General features: G+C 43.1%; 1 protein-coding gene across 8 annotated transcripts in view; it reads right to left on the reverse strand.

Annotated features, from left to right (window-relative positions):
- Positions 1 to 607: 607 nt before the first annotated feature.
- The window catches only part of LGALS8 (galectin 8), a 30065-nt gene continuing 13571 nt past the window's right edge, over positions 608 to 17101 (reverse strand). For 2 of the 8 annotated variants that reach the window (XM_026008732.2, XM_026008733.2), the window contains exons 3-11: positions 12405 to 12493; positions 11058 to 11268; positions 9352 to 9471; positions 8663 to 8719; positions 7848 to 7874; positions 7600 to 7722; positions 7030 to 7118; positions 5688 to 5853; positions 608 to 2654 (exon numbers count right to left, since the gene is read on the reverse strand). In XM_026008732.2, coding sequence (XP_025864517.1) covers positions 2505 to 2654; positions 5688 to 5853; positions 7030 to 7118; positions 7600 to 7722; positions 7848 to 7874; positions 8663 to 8719; positions 9352 to 9471; positions 11058 to 11268; positions 12405 to 12493 — 1032 coding nt within the window. In that variant the 3' untranslated portion in view covers positions 608 to 2504. The remainder of the gene's footprint in view (positions 2655 to 5687; positions 5854 to 7029; positions 7119 to 7599; positions 7723 to 7847; positions 7875 to 8662; positions 8720 to 9351; positions 9472 to 11057; positions 11269 to 12404; positions 12494 to 17101) is intronic. The other 6 variants (XM_026008734.2, XM_072755913.1, XM_026008735.2 and 3 more) reach the window with 3 other exon arrangements.

Raw genomic sequence — 17101 nt, forward strand, 5'->3', positions numbered from 1 at the left:
TCTCTCTTCGCATGAATAAATAAATAAATCTTTAAAAATAAAAAAAAAATAAACATTTGTTATAGTCTTTTCTGGTTGAAGTTACTGGTATTATGGATATGTTTAATTTGAGCAAAGGTAAAAGTACCTCATTTCGACTGTAAAACCTTAACTCTCCTGGAAACGGATGTCTTATGTACATGGTATCCATGTCAGAGATTTCACTCATGGTAATTCCTCAAGAAAATTGAGTTACTCAGCAATGGTGCTTTGGACTATAAAGCTATTTGGCATACATTTCATTTTGGGTAGGTGACACTTCAGCCTTGTGTGTGACCACAGAGGAAATTAGTTCTGGAATGTATTTCCCACTTAGGACTGTGTTGTCTTCACCCTTCAGTCTTTGGGGGGTGTGGAGGCAGTGGGCTGTGTAGGCAGATCCTACAAATAGAAAAGGCTCAGAAACAGAAGGTGGCATGACTCCTCCAGAATTAGAAGTGTTCGAATTCCACTGGTGGTAATGAAGAATTACTAGTATGAGAAGGTTTCAGATTTCTTTGAAAGCTTTGAACGCTTTGAAGTTTTCTAATTTCTGATGTCATGTCAAGTAAAAACTCAAAATTAAATCTGCATTTAAGGCATTTTATTTACACCTTTTTTAAAAACTTAAAGCATCTAAGAACTGTCCCATAGAATGTTTACTTTGAAATTCTTTGTTCTAATTTAATGTAGAAATTTAGTGCAGAATTGTGACAAAACACTAAATTGCAGTGTTAGAGATAACAGCTTGCTAGGAATCTGCATTCCCATCTAAGAAATGTCTTGATAAGATTACTAAGTACTGACAGCTTCTTTTCAAAGCACATTGATATTTTATATTCTTTCCATCAGAGAATCCATTTTATGTCTTTAGTAATACCTCCACATGACACAAAAGTGAACATCAAGTGTGTTTAGAAATGAAAGGAAACGATGTATATGGGCTTTTATTTTTCCTTTAAGAGCCCCATAGTCTGCATCTCGTTCAAGCCCTCTGATGTTCTTTATGGAGGGAAAAGCCCCTGGGAGATTCCTTCTTCAGTTTTCCCAGTGAAAGTTAGGACCCCAACTCTGCTCCCCACGAGCTTGGCAAGACGCAACATAATAAATTAACATGAATAGAAAAGAATTAAGTGCCAGAAGCTTCTACACTGAGTACTTCTAAAAAATCAGATTGCTAGTTGTCTTTTCAGTATATGGGTACAAATAATATCTAACTAAAATCTTTAAGGAAAATATTCTTAAACACTGGCAGCATATTCAGCCCAACAACTGAACAAGATAAAATGATGAAACTGACTTAGCTTTTTTACCTCCCCACTCCCAAGCGTTTGAAATTTCCTGTAACAAGATCTGACCTGTAAGAATTGTACAAAGAACTGCCAACTCGCTTCAAAGAATAATAGGAAAAAATTACAGAAATGCAAAATTTTAACTTGCTGATACAGGTTTGATTTTAATCACTGAACAATGTTTTGATCTCCATTGCTAATGAGGGACCAATCTTTAGAACAGAGAGGTGGAGTTTATTTGCATGCAGACAAGCAAGAGATTTTTATACTGCCTCTCTCTACCTCATGATAGCGCCTATTTTACAGTCATGAAATCTAATCTTGACATTGCTTTGTTACCCATAAACATTTTACAGATTGAAATCATCTACCTTAAACTTTCTATTTGGAGTACATGTAAACCTCTTGACTCACCCTGAATTCAGCTACTCTAAAGCATTTCTGGTACAGACACTGGCGGCATAGACTGACCTCAAGTTAATTTTAACACCATTGGTTTTGTTTTGCTGCATTGTTTGCCGTAATCTTTGTACTGTGTTGAGATTTCATGATGTTAGAGCTAGATATTTATCCTGCTAAAGGAAACTGCCAGATGTAAGGCAACATCAGTCCTTTAATTATTGGATATGACTGAACTCTGGGTTTGAAAGCGATCGCTAGAGAAGTAATGTCTTGTAAATTAGTATGGAGGTAACTTCACAGCTCAGTAATTGTCTCTGGTTCCTTTATGCAGTTAATGCCCGTAGAAAAGTCAGTGGCACGATGGCAGAGCACAGAGGATTCTGAGCTCAAGAGAACAAGGAACAGAGTGGTATTGTGCTCCACTGTATACATTTATCCCCAGCTCTCGCACGCTGCTGGCAAAAAAAATAAGTGCTCAATATATGTTAGCTTCTATATGAATAGATACTTGTTGAATGTGAAGCAGATTTTAAAAAGAAGAGGCCGGGGTGGGAGAGAGAACAGAAATGCCTGAAAAATGACTAAGTTACTGTTGCCTCAGATTTCCTTATTCTGTGCTAGATAGACAAAGCCACACTGCATGGCAAGGACTGAGAATACCTAGTAGGATTTCATGTTATGCAAGTTCATTTTAACAAAATATACATATAAACAATATAATAGATGCATTTTAACGAAGCCAGTGTTAACATAAGACATTTTGTATTTCAGTTTTTGTAGCAAGCATGTCAGCTACCAGCTCCTTACTTCCAGTAAATGAATATCTCCATCAATTTCCAGCGTGTCAATATTGCTAAGCTCTTTAAATCTGTGTTTGTACTCCAGGCTGTGTACACCATTTACCGCAACCTTGAATTCTCTAACATCACAATAAATGATCATCTGGAAGGAAAGTACGACAACATTAGTGGCTCCCTCAGTTCAACACTTTGTTTCTTGCACACTTCCTGGATATCAAAAAGTAAACCCACGGGGTTTGCTTTCTACAGAGACACTCCCCCAGCCTGCTGCTGCTAACTTCTCTTCTAAGACTCTTAAGTTTATCTGGTAGCAGCACCTTCTGCTTTGTCCCACTCAGAAAAGTAACTGAGCATGCTTGAAGCCTCACCCTGTCCCCAGGGCCTGAGGCCTCTCTCCTGCCCCTTGCTCCCAGCAAAGTGGAAAATTGGCCTCCACCCATGTTTGGGAACTGTAATGACATAGGAAAACTGCCATATTGACACAGGGGAGCAGATTCCATAGGTGGGAAACCAAGGGACCTGAGCCATGACTTTTTTGCCTTAAACTCTAGGGTCTTAGACAAACCATGCATCAAAATTTTCAGAAGTTTAGGGCACCCTCAAGGACTGCCCAGCTGTGTGGTGACTGTGACTTCCATCCCAGCTCAGCACAGCTTGGTCTCCACCCGTTTCCCAAAAGCAGTATTCTGGGCAGTAATCCATGGAGGAATTAGCTTTCTGGCAAAGATTTAATTCAGATTCATGACTGGTGTTAGCCTTTCATGTCAGCCTTTCCCAGAGTTGTCTGCCTAAAACTCAAAATAGTGAAAAACAAAAGAAACTACAATCCTTTTAAATCACACCTAACACTCATACTTCTGATAACACATTCCTGATGCCAGTCTGGCCACAATTCTACCATTTATTCTCCACTCACACTAAAAAGACCAGTTTGGTGAACCTGCACCATGTTCTCCCTTCTGCATCTTCCCTGTGTCAGGGCTTCAGAAGAGCAGAAAGGAGCAGCACAGCCCTGCTGCTAATTCCATTTCCATCCCCAGGGTCTAGACTGAGGCAAAATCTAAATCTGAAAGACAGTGTGCGGGTTATTTTGCTTCTACTAGTAAAAGTGGCTGCTGGGGAAAATTCCATGGATAGAAGAGCTAACTAACAGAAACTGGGGCTACATAGAGAATTGGGAAAATATCCATAACCTGGGATTCTATCATCCCAAAAAGTGGTGGAAATCCCAGTTTCAACCAGGTGGAAGAAACCCTCAGTAACATACATTTAACGAAATCTCAAGAGAACATAAAGCACAGCCTAATGCCCAGAAGGGAAAACAAGTTGGCATCAGAGGGGTATACTGGGAAGAGTCAATCAGTCACCCTTATTGTACCAGAGCAAGCATGGTGCCACTGCCTCACAAATGGAAGGAAATGCCTATAGCCCAGGGAACATACTGCCGCAAAACAAGTACACAACTTGCAGAAAACAGACCCACAATCTCTAAGAAAACATGGAACAACAATCCTTTACAACCATCTGATGTTCTAGAATAGCTCATAACAACATTATAGGATGATAAAAAAAAAAATACAAAACTGAAAGATATTTCTCAAAAGACTCTAGTAGCTGGAACTAATAAATGAATTTGAAACAACAAAGTAGTGGTTAATATCAAAGTAACAGTATAATGAAATAATCTGAGAATCTAAATGAAAGCATATTAAAAAGATTGTTTTTTCTCTGCTTCCAACTCCCTATCACTACAGAAAACTAAAAACAATGGTCCAACATGAGAGTAATTACTGTTCCTGAGGTAGAAAACTAACAAAAGGAAAAGATGATTATTTAAAAGAATGCTTGTCCTTTTCTATTTTAATATAGAGCTAAACTTGGGGGTTGGATCAAAGAACAACTTATATCACTGGTTTCCTGTCACCGACCACAAGGATCCACTGCCTTCTGAAACAGTCACTGCTGTCTTCCCCACAATGAGCCCTCAGTCACCTTTTATACCTGGACTCCTGCCAAGCCAGCAATCCTCTGGCTGCCCTCCCCACGTCCCCACCTTGCCCAAATCATTCCCTCAATCTGGAAAACCCACCTTTAACTTTACCCTCCTACATCCTTCTGAATTCCAAACCAATATCCACAACTTCCAGGAAACCTCGTAGGATTAGGTCACATCTGTTACTCTACATACCAGGAGTTTAGGAATACATATGAATGTCCGATTACCATCTTCTATTCAGCCTCGATGTTCCTACCTTTAACAACTAGTTTTGATGAGTCCTAATGGTCCAGAGCATGTGACAGTTTAAAATACAGAAGCATGACCTAAATCAATGACCCTGAATGACCACGTAGACAGTGCTTCACCTAAGCTAGTGAGTGAACCTAGCCAACCACCCAGCATCCACATTAAGATTACTGTCTGCTGGGATCCCTGGGTGGCGCAGCGGTTTGGTGCCTGCCTTTGGCCCAGGGCGCGATCCCGGAGACCCGGGATCGAATCCCACGTCGGGCTCCCGGTGCATGGAGCCTGCTTCTCCCTCTGCCTGTGTCTCTGCCTCTCTCTCTCTCTCTGTGACTATCATAAATAAATAAAAAATTAAAAAAAAAAATTTAAAAAAAAAAAAAAAAAAGATTACTGTCTGCTTAGCATCCAGAAACACATTTTAGGACAGGTTGTGTTACCATAATATTCCCACATTTGGGGAACTTGGGATCATAGCACTTCCAAGCTCCAAGGGTCTAAAATCTCTTTCCTTAAATATATACAAGCAGGACTAACCTGGAAGAAAGGACTGCCACCTGAGGCTATATATACTCAAGATGGCAGGTGACAGAACAGGTAATTTTATGGTTCCTATGCCCTCATGTTCTCTTAGGATTATCCTAATCATGTTTCTCCATCCTAAAGCAAGGTTCCTGTTAAAATTCCTATGAACTAATATGGGACCATCCAGTAATAATTCCAGTGCAAATAATGTAATAGTCCACTGGCTATGCCATTTATGCCAATCAAAATACCAACTGTATTTTGAATGCCCCTTTTATAATGCAGATACTCCCCAAATAAAAGCCACATGCAATCTCCACATATTAAGCTAGGGCTTAATTTTAAAAGACTTATTTCTCCTATACCTCCTCCCAGGATTCTTTGTTCTGTCCGATAAGATCATCTTACCTCAAAGTACATCCCAGGACTAAATGGGAAACAGGTAATATTTCTCTCTTCTTCTCCCCAGGACTCATGAAGAAAAGAGTTTCTTACAAATGCTTTAATATTCAGGCGTGGGTTCAAGTGAAGAGCAATATCCTTTGATTTTCCTGATACTAGATCAACATTAAAGCTTTTGAGAGAATCAAAAAAAAATTAACCAAGTAGAAGAGAGCAGTACAGTTTCTGCAATTTTAACAGAACTGAGCTCTGATCATAATTGCACAAAACACATGTGTGCACACAGACACACCAATGCAGATGGGAAGGTAAAATTTAAAATTCTGAGGGACACCTGGGTGGCTCAGCAGTTGAGCATCTGCCTTCGGCTCAGGTTGTGATCCCATGGTTGGGATCAAGTCTCACATCAGGCTCTCCACAGGGAGCCTGCCTCTCCCTCTGCCTATGTCTCTGCCTCTCTCCCTCTGTCTCTCATGAATAAATAAATAAATCTTTTTAAAAAATTTTAATTTTGAGTTAGCATGCCACTGATGTAAATGTGCTCTCTGCAAAATAAAAATATAAAAAACTTTAACATCAGTGTTAAACACTTCAACACTGAAGCTACAGATCTGGATGGGAAGCAATTGAAGGATTAGAGCAAGTAACCGAAATGCTTGCTTTGGGCTACAGGAGGATGGGGTCCTTTCAAGTACATATTCTCTTTTAACATTGACAAGTGTTCTGTTCTTCTTGAAAGTGTACTACTTTCTAGGAAATAGGTAATTTCAAGCTTCCAGAAGTCTCAACGTCTCTAGAAAAGGTTCCTAAGGCAGAAATCGTATAAGTCGCATGACATGAGGGGCCCTAACAAAAGTCACCTGACCACAGACTGACCTGAACCTTCTACAAGGCATGGATAGCTTCCCGGACAAAAACACCACCCTCTTATCTGGCCACAAAAACCCTAGCTCAAAAGAGAGGCTTTTACTCCTAATTCTGCCACCAGCTAGTTGTCAGCAGTCTTGTTAGCAGCCTGACTTCCTGTTGCTTTGAGAGTCTCTTTCAGGTGAGGATTAGGACACTACCTCTGCTTCCATCTCACAAGACAGAGCATAAGAGGCCATTAAGAGACACACGTGGAGGGCAGCCCGGGTGGCTCAGCAGTTTAGCGCCGCCTTCAGCCCAGGGCCTGATCCTGGAGACCCGGGATTGAGTCCCACGTCAGGCTCCCTGCATGGAGCCTGCTTCTCCTTCTGCCTGCGTCTCTGCCTCTCTCTCTCTAATGAATAAATACAATCTTAAAAAAAAAAAAAAAAAAAGACACATGGAAAGCAGTCACACTATTCCTGGTAACAGCGGTACTGACCCTTTGGCAGTTTTATTCACTTCTCCTTTAATGACAACAGTTCGTCCAGGGCCCATTGAGGAGTTCAACCTTGCAGTGAATGGCAGAGTCTGAAGAGAAACCACAGTCAGCGCTAGGAAGCCTGCAGAAAGTGACCTCATGGGAAAACTGTCCGAAGACACTGGGCAATGGTCAAAAGTCATAATCCTGTAAACCCCAGCAGTCAGCACTGCCCGGCTCACAGTGGAAACTCAATGAAAGCATTTCAGACAAGGAAATGAATACATGTGAGGTGGGGCCTTAAATCCCTCGTATGAGTGAGATCCACTCTGAGAAAGATGCTATGCATGGGGTCCTGATGCCATGCTCCACCTTCTGCCTGAGGGGAGGAAGCCCAAATGGGAGGCTTTACGGAAATACTTGCTCGGGGGCCCAGAGAGTCAATGCCCAGCTGACTCTTCTCTCCGGGGTCAGCACAGAAACGCAGAGTTGGCTGCTTTGGGCTTCTACTGAGGGTAAGAATTCTACATTACCAGCTAATTAAAATTTAATTTGTTATACAGAATTAAGAAAACTTTTGGCTCTTCAAACCTTTGACAAACAGCTGGTAGGTAGTATTTTGGCGCAAGTCAAAGTGTTATTGGCAGTCGAATCTTTGCTCTTGGTGTAGACAGTTCTGGGTACGATTTTAGAAATGTCTCCTCTATTACTAGGCTGTTGGGGAAAGAGTTCTGCAGTAAGGTATGGAAGGAGTGAGGCTGTCTTCTAAGGTTTAAATATTCATGTCCTGGGTGATTTTATAAAACATTCCACGCTATAACTGAGGCAAAAATACTTACAAAATGTGGTGTGTCGGGCTTTAGTACCTATTGGAGGAGAAAGTCAAGATAAAGACGTTTGAAAGGGAAAAATTACATTTTATAACATGAACAGTCAGATCTTAATGGTTACAACAGCCAGAGCCAGGATGGTAGTGCCTGCTCAGCCCTGGGAGTGACAGTCAAACGGCCTGCATTTCCTGACCGTGCAGAGCTGTGAAGGGCTCCTTAGGCTGGGGATACAGTCCTGGGGTCCTGGTCATCTTAAGCCTGTATCCTCCACCATAAATTAATTATTCACAGGACTATATGTGAACTTCAGACATGTTTTACTTGTTCTTTCCAAGGTGCTCCCAAAATGCTGAAATACTACATTCTATCTACGAGGTCACATGTTCTGAGATCATTAAGACATCACTTTCTCCCCTGATACCAAAGACTCGGTGTTTAAATTATACTTGTTCCTACAGGGGGGAAGATATGTGTGGAAGTTCACCTGCCAAAGCACTGTGCCCAGTATTTATAAGTACCATGTGACAGTTCTCTTCAGCAGTTGAGAAGGGTTTTTTACGCAAGAATCACAGGAGGGGGCAGATACACTGCAAACTCAAGCGTCTGCAAAACTCAAAACTCAAGAGTCTGCAAAACTCACAGAGCCTGGTACAAAAATATATGCCTTAATTTTCAAATGCTTACTTCCAGCATATTATTATTAAAAATAACCTTTCGCATTAAAAACATAATTTAAAAAACTTTAGCCTCCTTGCCACCTGATTTACATGACAACTAAGAGAGCATTTTTAAACTGGTAGTTCATTCTTAGATTTAATATTTACATTTTCTTTACTTATCTCTGTCAGTTCCAGAGTAGATGCTTGGGTACTTGTGAAATCCTGAAGATAAGATTAATTTTTAACAGCCATCAGAACTTTAAATACAACCTCCTTGACATATCAAAAAAGAATTATAAATAGTATTAAACATGAAAATATGCTTGAAGATCATGATCCAGAAATGTACTTAACATTAGGGTCCTTCCCCCCCACCCCCCAATCAGATTGGCAAGCGAGAAAGAAGACTAAGAACGAGCATCAAGAAAAGTGGGAGTAGTCCAGCACACTGCTTAGACTACATTGTTGGTAATCTTTCTGGAGGACGAGCCAACTAGCCCTCCAACTAGGATCACTTATAACTTAAAATGCAAATGTCCTTTAACTCAGACTTTCTACTTCCAGGAATCTCTCTAGAAGCCCTCCACTGTACTTCCTATGTCAAGGAATTAGCTCCTGTTATAAGGGTTTTTTTTAATTGTTGTTAGAACCATACTAGATTTGAGATCCTATAGACATTAAAACCTAGCCAATAGATAACACACCACCAGCCTGAAAGATTTACGTTCAAGAAACTAATATACTAAGGTCAGAGACATTGACAATATTTTTATCTTAAGATGTTAAAGATATTTCCTACCATTTCATCGGAAGACATCATCAAAGAAGACCCCAGGCTATGGAAGGATACTCACCGAGCTGAAGCTATAACCAACTGAGTGGACATTCACTTTGCCATAAATGCCCAGAGTGTCTATTTTCCCTGGGGTAATCCTGTGGGCATAGAGCAGTATGTGTTTCCCATTTACAGCCACCTATGTGGACACAGAAGACAACCCAGTACCCCCGGGGGAAAAAAAAACAACAGTTAATACATGTATTAAATGTATCCAAATTTAAATCATGTTTACTTGGGCTTAATATCATACCTTTTCCCACAGGTCTGTACATTGTATGTCTGACCTGAAAGCATCCATAACTCTAGCGGTGTTTCTTAACTTCCTCTGAGTCCCTGGTCTGATTCATTAGCATGGATCCTCCCCCCGGACAAATGATGCATTCATGAATGTATGTGCATGTGTATACACGGATGGTCAAGGCCTGTGAACACCCTGGTTCGCCATCTGCCCTGCAAGCTTGCCACCCCACCTGCTGTCCTTGAGGACCACATTCTAAGGAAGACCACCTTGCACATGGCAGGCGTTCAATAAATATTTGTTGAATCTGCTCAATGAACGGACGTGGGCAAGCTACTCAGTTTATCTGAGATTCCTATTGTAAGCCAGGGAAGGGAGGGATGAATAGAGTTTGGGAGATTCAGGGGAAGTGTTTTGGTAGGAGCATATCCCAAAGGCCAGAAAGGACCCACACAAGAGAGGGGAAATTCTCACTCTAAGCGGAGCAACTCTAGTCTGGGAGGCTCAAGGTTCTACAAGGCCTGTGGGCCAGACCCTCTCCAGGCCACCTTCTACCTCACACTTAACACTGGCTAGGTATTTACCGCTTGGAGCCACTGGTGTTTACTACACATCGGACTTCTAAGAACTCCTCTGCATCTAAATCTCTCACCTGAAATCCTAAAGAGGGTGCCTGGGTGGCTCAATGGTTGAGCAGATGTCTGCCTTTGGCTCAGGTAGTGATCCTGGGGTCCTGAGATCTAGTCCTACATTGGGGCCCCTGCAGAAAGCCTGCTTCTCCCTCTGCCTATGTCTCTGCCTCTCTCTCTGTGTCTCTCATGAATGAATAAAATCTTTTTTAAAAATAAAATCCTAAAGAACTTGTGGCAGGGGGCAGCCCCGGTGGCGCAGCAGTTTAGCGCCACCTGCAGCCCAGGGCGTGATCCTGGAGACCCGGGATCGACTCCCACTGCATGGAGCCTGCTTCTCCCTCTGCCTGTGTCTCTGCCTCTCTCTCTCTCTCTCTCTCTCTCTCTCTGTCTCTCATGAATAAATAAATAAAATCTAAAAAAAAAAAAAAAAAAAAAAACTTATGGCAGGATTTAACTTTGACTTCCTATCCATCTACTAGTACAAATGCCCCAACACTTTGGGTCATGGGGACCAGTTTTACTATTCCCCTTTTTTTTTTTTTTTTTTACTATCCCATATTTATTCCTGTGCCAGTTCAGACCTAAGCTGAGCTGAGCTAGCAGAAATGGGATCCAATAAAAAAGTTTCTCTGCCGTGCATCCATATTCTAGATGAAACACCAGGGGCAGATGGAGTGTGCCCCACCTCACATTTAGGTACCCGGTTGGCCCCTCCCTACGTTAGAGCAAAATGATAAAGCCACTCTTTTCCTCTGGACTGAAGTAACAGGAGGGTGAGTTCAATGATGTGCTGACCCACCCTGGGCACTTATGTCATTAATGAGGATTTCATCTTCATTCTCCAAAACCTACCTGGAATTTGTCTTTCAATACCATAATGACAATTTCAAAAGACTTTTCTTTTTTGAAAGGTGTGTCGTAGGTGATCTCTTCCCATCCCCATTTTTCATTTTTCAGAGTATTGCACACGATGCAGTCAGACCACTTGAAGCGTGGATTGAAGTGGAAGGCCACGTCGGCACGCGGCTTCACGCTGCTGCCGCACTGCAGGTCCACCTGGAACCTGAGAGAGCATGGAACGAGAGGTGGCAGGGGCATGCAGGAGGCAGGCTGCAGGGGAAGGTCTGGCAAGTACAGCCAGCTGGCCTTGGGGACCCGGGACTGATCCTCTGTCCATTCACCCATGTGGCCTAAATACTGTCTTCCATAACCTTCATGTCCTTCCTCAGGGCAGAATCCTAAACTGGGGTCAAGGCCCTGTGTGTGCAGAGTAAGAGCCCACTTCTTCTGCTTCCCTGGCAGGCAGGTGTGCTCAGGTGTTGGAGACTCTGCTGAGGTGGAAATGTTCAGGGAAGACCCCTGGGATGGCTCAAGGTCAGCTAGCATTTGCCTTCGTCCACCTACAGCCCACTCCCCACAAACATCACAGGCACCTGCCCAGCTCCCCAGAACATGGTGTGAGGCCTGGATTTCCAGGTGCCATGAAAGAGGACCTCGCCCTCAGAACAGCAGAACTGTGAGCTGGGAGAGGCCTGCTTCTCTAGATTCTACGGAGTTGCCTGGAAACATCTGGGCTGTCTTCTTTAGACTTCACTTTCATTTTTTATAGAAACTGCTGTTATCTGGGCATCAGCTGCACAGAGCTGGCCCAGTAGAACCCATACAGCCTCGCCCACAGTTTGTACAGAAAACAAGCATTGGACAAAACTGCCCAGAGCGAATCTTAAGTGACACTTAAACTCTAATTAGACCTTGTTCCTGGGGTCTGACCACAGTTTCCCTCATTAACTAGACAGCTAATCCTCTATATTCAGAATTTTTTTTTTAATTTTATTTATTTATGATAGGCACACAGTGAGAGAGAGAGAAGCAGAGACATAGGCAGAGGGAGAAGCAGGCTCCATGCACCGGGAGCCCGACGTGGGATTCGATCCCAGGTCTCCAGGATCGCGCCCCGGGCCAAAGGCAGGCGCCAAACCGCTGCGCCACCCAGGGATCCCGTAATCCTCTATATTCAAATGAGACTTACTACAGTAAAATAAAACACCCAAGTGACTTTCGGTTATTCACTCCCATCTTCTCAGTACCTGGGCCAGGGCTGCTGATGAAAGCAAAACCAGGCCTCAAAGTACCCAAACAGTCTCCCCACTAAAAGACCGTTCAGTCATGTGGTTTTTCCATTTCACAGGATGGTTTTACCTGTCCGAATCACAAGGAACATGCCCACGTATTACAATCAAGGTTCCAGGCTCCAACTGCCCAGGAATGGTCCCAACATAGGGGATTACCTAGGAAGAAAAAATGTTTAACAAGTGGATGTTTACATAAACAAAACAGAAAGGCTACATTATGAAAGGCTGCATGTAAATCTGCTCAGAATCTAGCATTTTCCAAGTCACTACTGTGACAGTATCTGCAAACCTGAGTTCTTTGAAAAAAGACACAGCTGAAAGTTCACAGAACTTTTTATTTAGCGTGGGTTTTGTGAAATAAGATGTCTACTTAATAGGATAATTCTGAAAACAAAAACAACTTGCTGGGAGTCCTGTTCCCCCTTCCCCTCCCTTTTCCCTAAAGTTCCACTGATGATCCTAGCATGGGACCCAGACCACTTGAGGCCCCAAGGCCATGCTGATGGAGACAATGACACTCCCTGTGAACTTAGCCCCTCCTCCATACCTGGGATCAGTGTCTATCTTCCCTGCCAGGCTTCCAGACCTCAGCCCACTGCACTGCTAAGAATCAGAACCATGTGATCTTAAGGAGGATGACACCGGGTGCTTGTGGTCTCTCAAGACACGGCATCCACCTCGCCTGGTTCAGTCTCAGGCTTGGCTTCCAACATAGTATCCAGGTCCCAGCCTGCCCCCCTCATCACCTGGAACCCAGCCTTTCTGCCTGGGGCCGGACACACTATCAGATCTTGTCACTCCCCTTTTCCAGAGGTGACTCTAGTGTCCTCCCCACCCACTGGTTGCATCTCCTGCATCACAACCACCACCCCTTCCACTCGGGAGCATCTAAGCAAACCAAGCAGGCCATACGCCATCATGCCTTATGCTGAGCCAACCCGAGTTATGACATAAATGCTAAAATCTATCCAAGGTGGCTCTGATTGTCAAGAAATAAGACCTAGAACAAGAGAGCACGTATAAAAGTAGTTGTCGATAGGTTGCTACCAAGCTGAAAAATCTCAGTGAAAGCGCCATCTTCTTCATGGAGCCTTTTCTGGACTCCATGGGCCAGCAGACCTCACTCCTCTCTGAAGGGCTGCATAGCACATTAGACTCTGCCTAGATTATAAGCTGCCTGGGGCCAGCCAGCCAAGCGATCACTGAGAATGGCAGGAAATGATGAAAGCCAGCTGTCACCTGGTGTCATGACAGCTGCTGAGAGCTGAGTGGGTAGGATGAGCAGAGCCCATCACACTAGAAAATACCACAACACACATCAGAGTAGCTGGGTTTTATGAGTAGAGAATGTAGAGGAATTACACTTCTACACTGATCTTTGGGCCACAGCTGATTCCAGGAATAGCTGGCAGCACGCTCCACAGTGGAAATCTCTTAATAAACTGAAGTTTTCGTAACTTCAAATATGTTCAAACTATTTAGGGATATAAATATTAGTGAGAAAACAGCCTACAGGACTATACATTGTATGACTGTAACTAAGTACTAAGTTCATGATAAACATTAAAGAAAGAAACGCCGTAATGAAATAAGCCAAAAAAATTAACAGCAGTTTTCTCAAGGGATGGGATTTTTGTTTTCCTGATCTCTGTGTTTATCTTTTTATAAACACAAGTTTTCAGTATATATTTAACTTGAGGGATGGGATGAAGAGAGCTTTCTCAGACCAATAATCTGTCCCCATCACTGTAAGTTCTTCACCATCATTCATAAGTTGTTCCAATCTGAGAAACGACATTTTCACCATTTGCTGTTTCAGTTGTCTGGATTAATGCTTCCTACTGAGGGAAGTACCCTCCACGATGTCAGTCATACTCAAGTGATTTGGATCACATGAGCAACACGAACTGCCCTGCAGCCCACTCACTGAACTCATGACTATTTGCTCCTGTTAAAAGGGAGAAGGGTATTGTTTTGTAGGGAAACGTCAAGCTTTGATGTTTCACAAATAACATGTCAAAAAAAAATTAAAATACAGCCCTGGAGACAGTACTGTAAGCATGAGCCATACTTAGGTTCAGTATTATCTGCCAGAACATGCTAGCTGGCTCATAACTGCTTTGCCTGTTTAGGATTACTTCTGTGTCTGCTACACACAAAGGTCTCACTGAGGTGGAACACAGATAAAAGCAAGTGTAAGAGTCTTCTTGTCCCTGAGGAGCTTATAATACAGCTGGGAAGACGACAGATACCCGTGGGAAGATAATCAGAGTAGAGATGGGGTACTCGGGCTGTCTCTCCCATTCCTGGACAATTCCTGTCCACCACAGAAACATTCGACCTCATCTAGAGTGCAGGGAAAGGCCAGGACATATGACGGAACTCTGTCACTCGGGACCCCCAGCTCAGATGTGATGTTAGAGCCGGGACAAGAAGCCAGAATCATCCAGTATTCGCTCTGCTGGGGGGCAGCGGCCCTACCCAGGGTCAGAGGCAGAGGTGGCAGTGACGGTGCTGCCAGGGCAGAAGTACCCTCTTGGTGGGAAGAGTCTTACAGCTGACTTTGGATGCTGTGATTATGTAGTTGCCAAGTGTGGTTCTTCAGTCCTGCTAAAGATTCTGAGGACTACTCAGTATCATTTAATAAATTCCTTCTCTGCTTAGAGACTAGCTTCTGTGCTTGCAACTGCCAACCGTGACTAGTTCAGCCTCTTAAAACGCAGGGCAGTAAGTGCCAAATTGGTGCTTCAGAAAAAATGTGTAATGAATTCCAGGTTGCCCAAAGGAAGTTTCTAAGGCGGCGTGGTTTGAGCCAGGCAATCAAGAGGGGAAAGCCAGTTCAGGTAGAAAGGTCCGTTTACAAAAGCAGAGGTGGGAAAAGAAAAAACATATCTGGAACCATAAGCAATAAGGGAGCATTCAAGACAGTCAGGGTCAGACTTTAGAATGAGATCATGAAAGTGGGATCTAGGGAAACAGTCCAGTGGAATAAAATACACTGGAGCACAGGGGATTCTTGGGGTACAGTGGTTACTTGCAGTGAGCCTGAGATAAGGCTACAATCCAGGCGATAGCAGTAGACATAGGAGTGGGGGGAGGAAGAAACAGACACAAGAAATATTTCAAAGGAAACGATCTGTATAGGGTCACCATCTAAAATGGTAAAACTGGGGAGGAAACAGAATTTCAGAAGGAAGATATGTTTACTTTTGGACAATTCTTGAGTGATGGGCTAGGAGAACATCTAAGAGGGGATCCAGGACCACACATTAAATGAATGGCCAGAACTCATGCTCAGAGTCAGAGCAGGGATGATCATTAAAGGTACTGAGGTTGATAAGCTGAGAGAAAGGGAAAGGCAGGGGCAAAGGTTTGTAAAATGTCTTGTAATACGAGGGAATATGCAGAAGAGAGTTAACAAAGCAGAAATGGGATGTCTGGGTGGCTCGGTGGTTGGGCATCTGCCTTTGGCTCGGTCCCGGGATCGAGTCCCACATTGGGTTCCCTGCAGGAAGCCTGCTTCTCTATGTCTCTGCCTCTCTCTCTGTTTCTCATGAATAAATAAATAAAATCTTAAAAAAGAAACACACACACACATGCGCACACAAAACAGACCTGACCGCAAGCCCTGAAAGGCTCCCTTGTACAAGGCTGGCTTGTGGCCAGGATCCAGGAACTTGGATTTGGGGGAACCATCCACCACTCAAAAGGATGAAGGTGGTCTCCTATACCTAAACTGCTTGTGCAAATGATATGGTTCATACTAAAAACCTGCTTTCCTTACAGAAGTCTGGAATTTCAGTTTGTGCTAGGCGAAGTGGTCTACATAAACAGTCCCCAATAAAATCCCTGGGCAGTGAGTCTCTGATGAGCTTACTTGGTAGGCAGCATTTCACCTGCAGTGTCACAGCTTGCTGCTGCGGGATTTCAGTTCATCTGGGGTGAGTCCACCGGGAGAGCACCTGTGGGACCCTGCACCTGATTTCCCCTGGACTTTGCCCAGGTCCCCTCTCCCTTTGATATTGCTCTATGTCATTTCACTGTAATAAATCACAGCCATGACTATGACTCTGTGCTGGTGAATCATCACACCTGGGTGTGTAATTGGGGACCTTGATGCAGGAGATGGGAAGAGAAAGGTGAAAAGGATCGGTCAGAGCTGGACATATCGAGGTCAATTTCAATATGGGAAGACTGTCAAAATCCTTAATATGAAAATATAAGGAAGACTTTTTAAAAAGATAATGAAGTCAGTATCAAGCCATTTGACCCACTGATTCCCCTTTTACAGATTTACACTACAAAATACTGGCACACATACATAAAGATGCACATACCTGGCTGTACAATACAGCGCTGGATCAGGTCACAAAAGAGAACAGTCCTTTAATGGGAACTAGCTAAATAAGTGACAGTGTATCCACAAAATGGACCATCATGCAGCCATGAAACTATGTGAGCAAGTCCCAGTGTGCCAGTATCCCCAAAATGTGGTGAACAGGAAAAGTGGCACACAGGGCAGTATATATGCAGGTACACCTCGGAGATACTGCAGGGTCAGTTTCCAAGGCACTTTCACAAAGTGGAGAATGCAGTAAAGCCATTCAGATAAATGTTTTGGTTTCCCAGTACATAATAAAGTTATGTTTACATTATACTGCAGTCTATTAAGTGTGCAATGGCATTATAGCTATAAAAAAGTATGTTCCTTAATTTAAAAATATGGCTATAAAATGCAAACCATCATCTAAGCTTTCAGCAGGT

The sequence above is a fragment of the Vulpes vulpes genome, chromosome 4 (genome assembly GCF_048418805.1).
Source record: "Vulpes vulpes isolate BD-2025 chromosome 4, VulVul3, whole genome shotgun sequence".
Lineage (NCBI taxonomy): Eukaryota > Metazoa > Chordata > Mammalia > Carnivora > Canidae > Vulpes > Vulpes vulpes.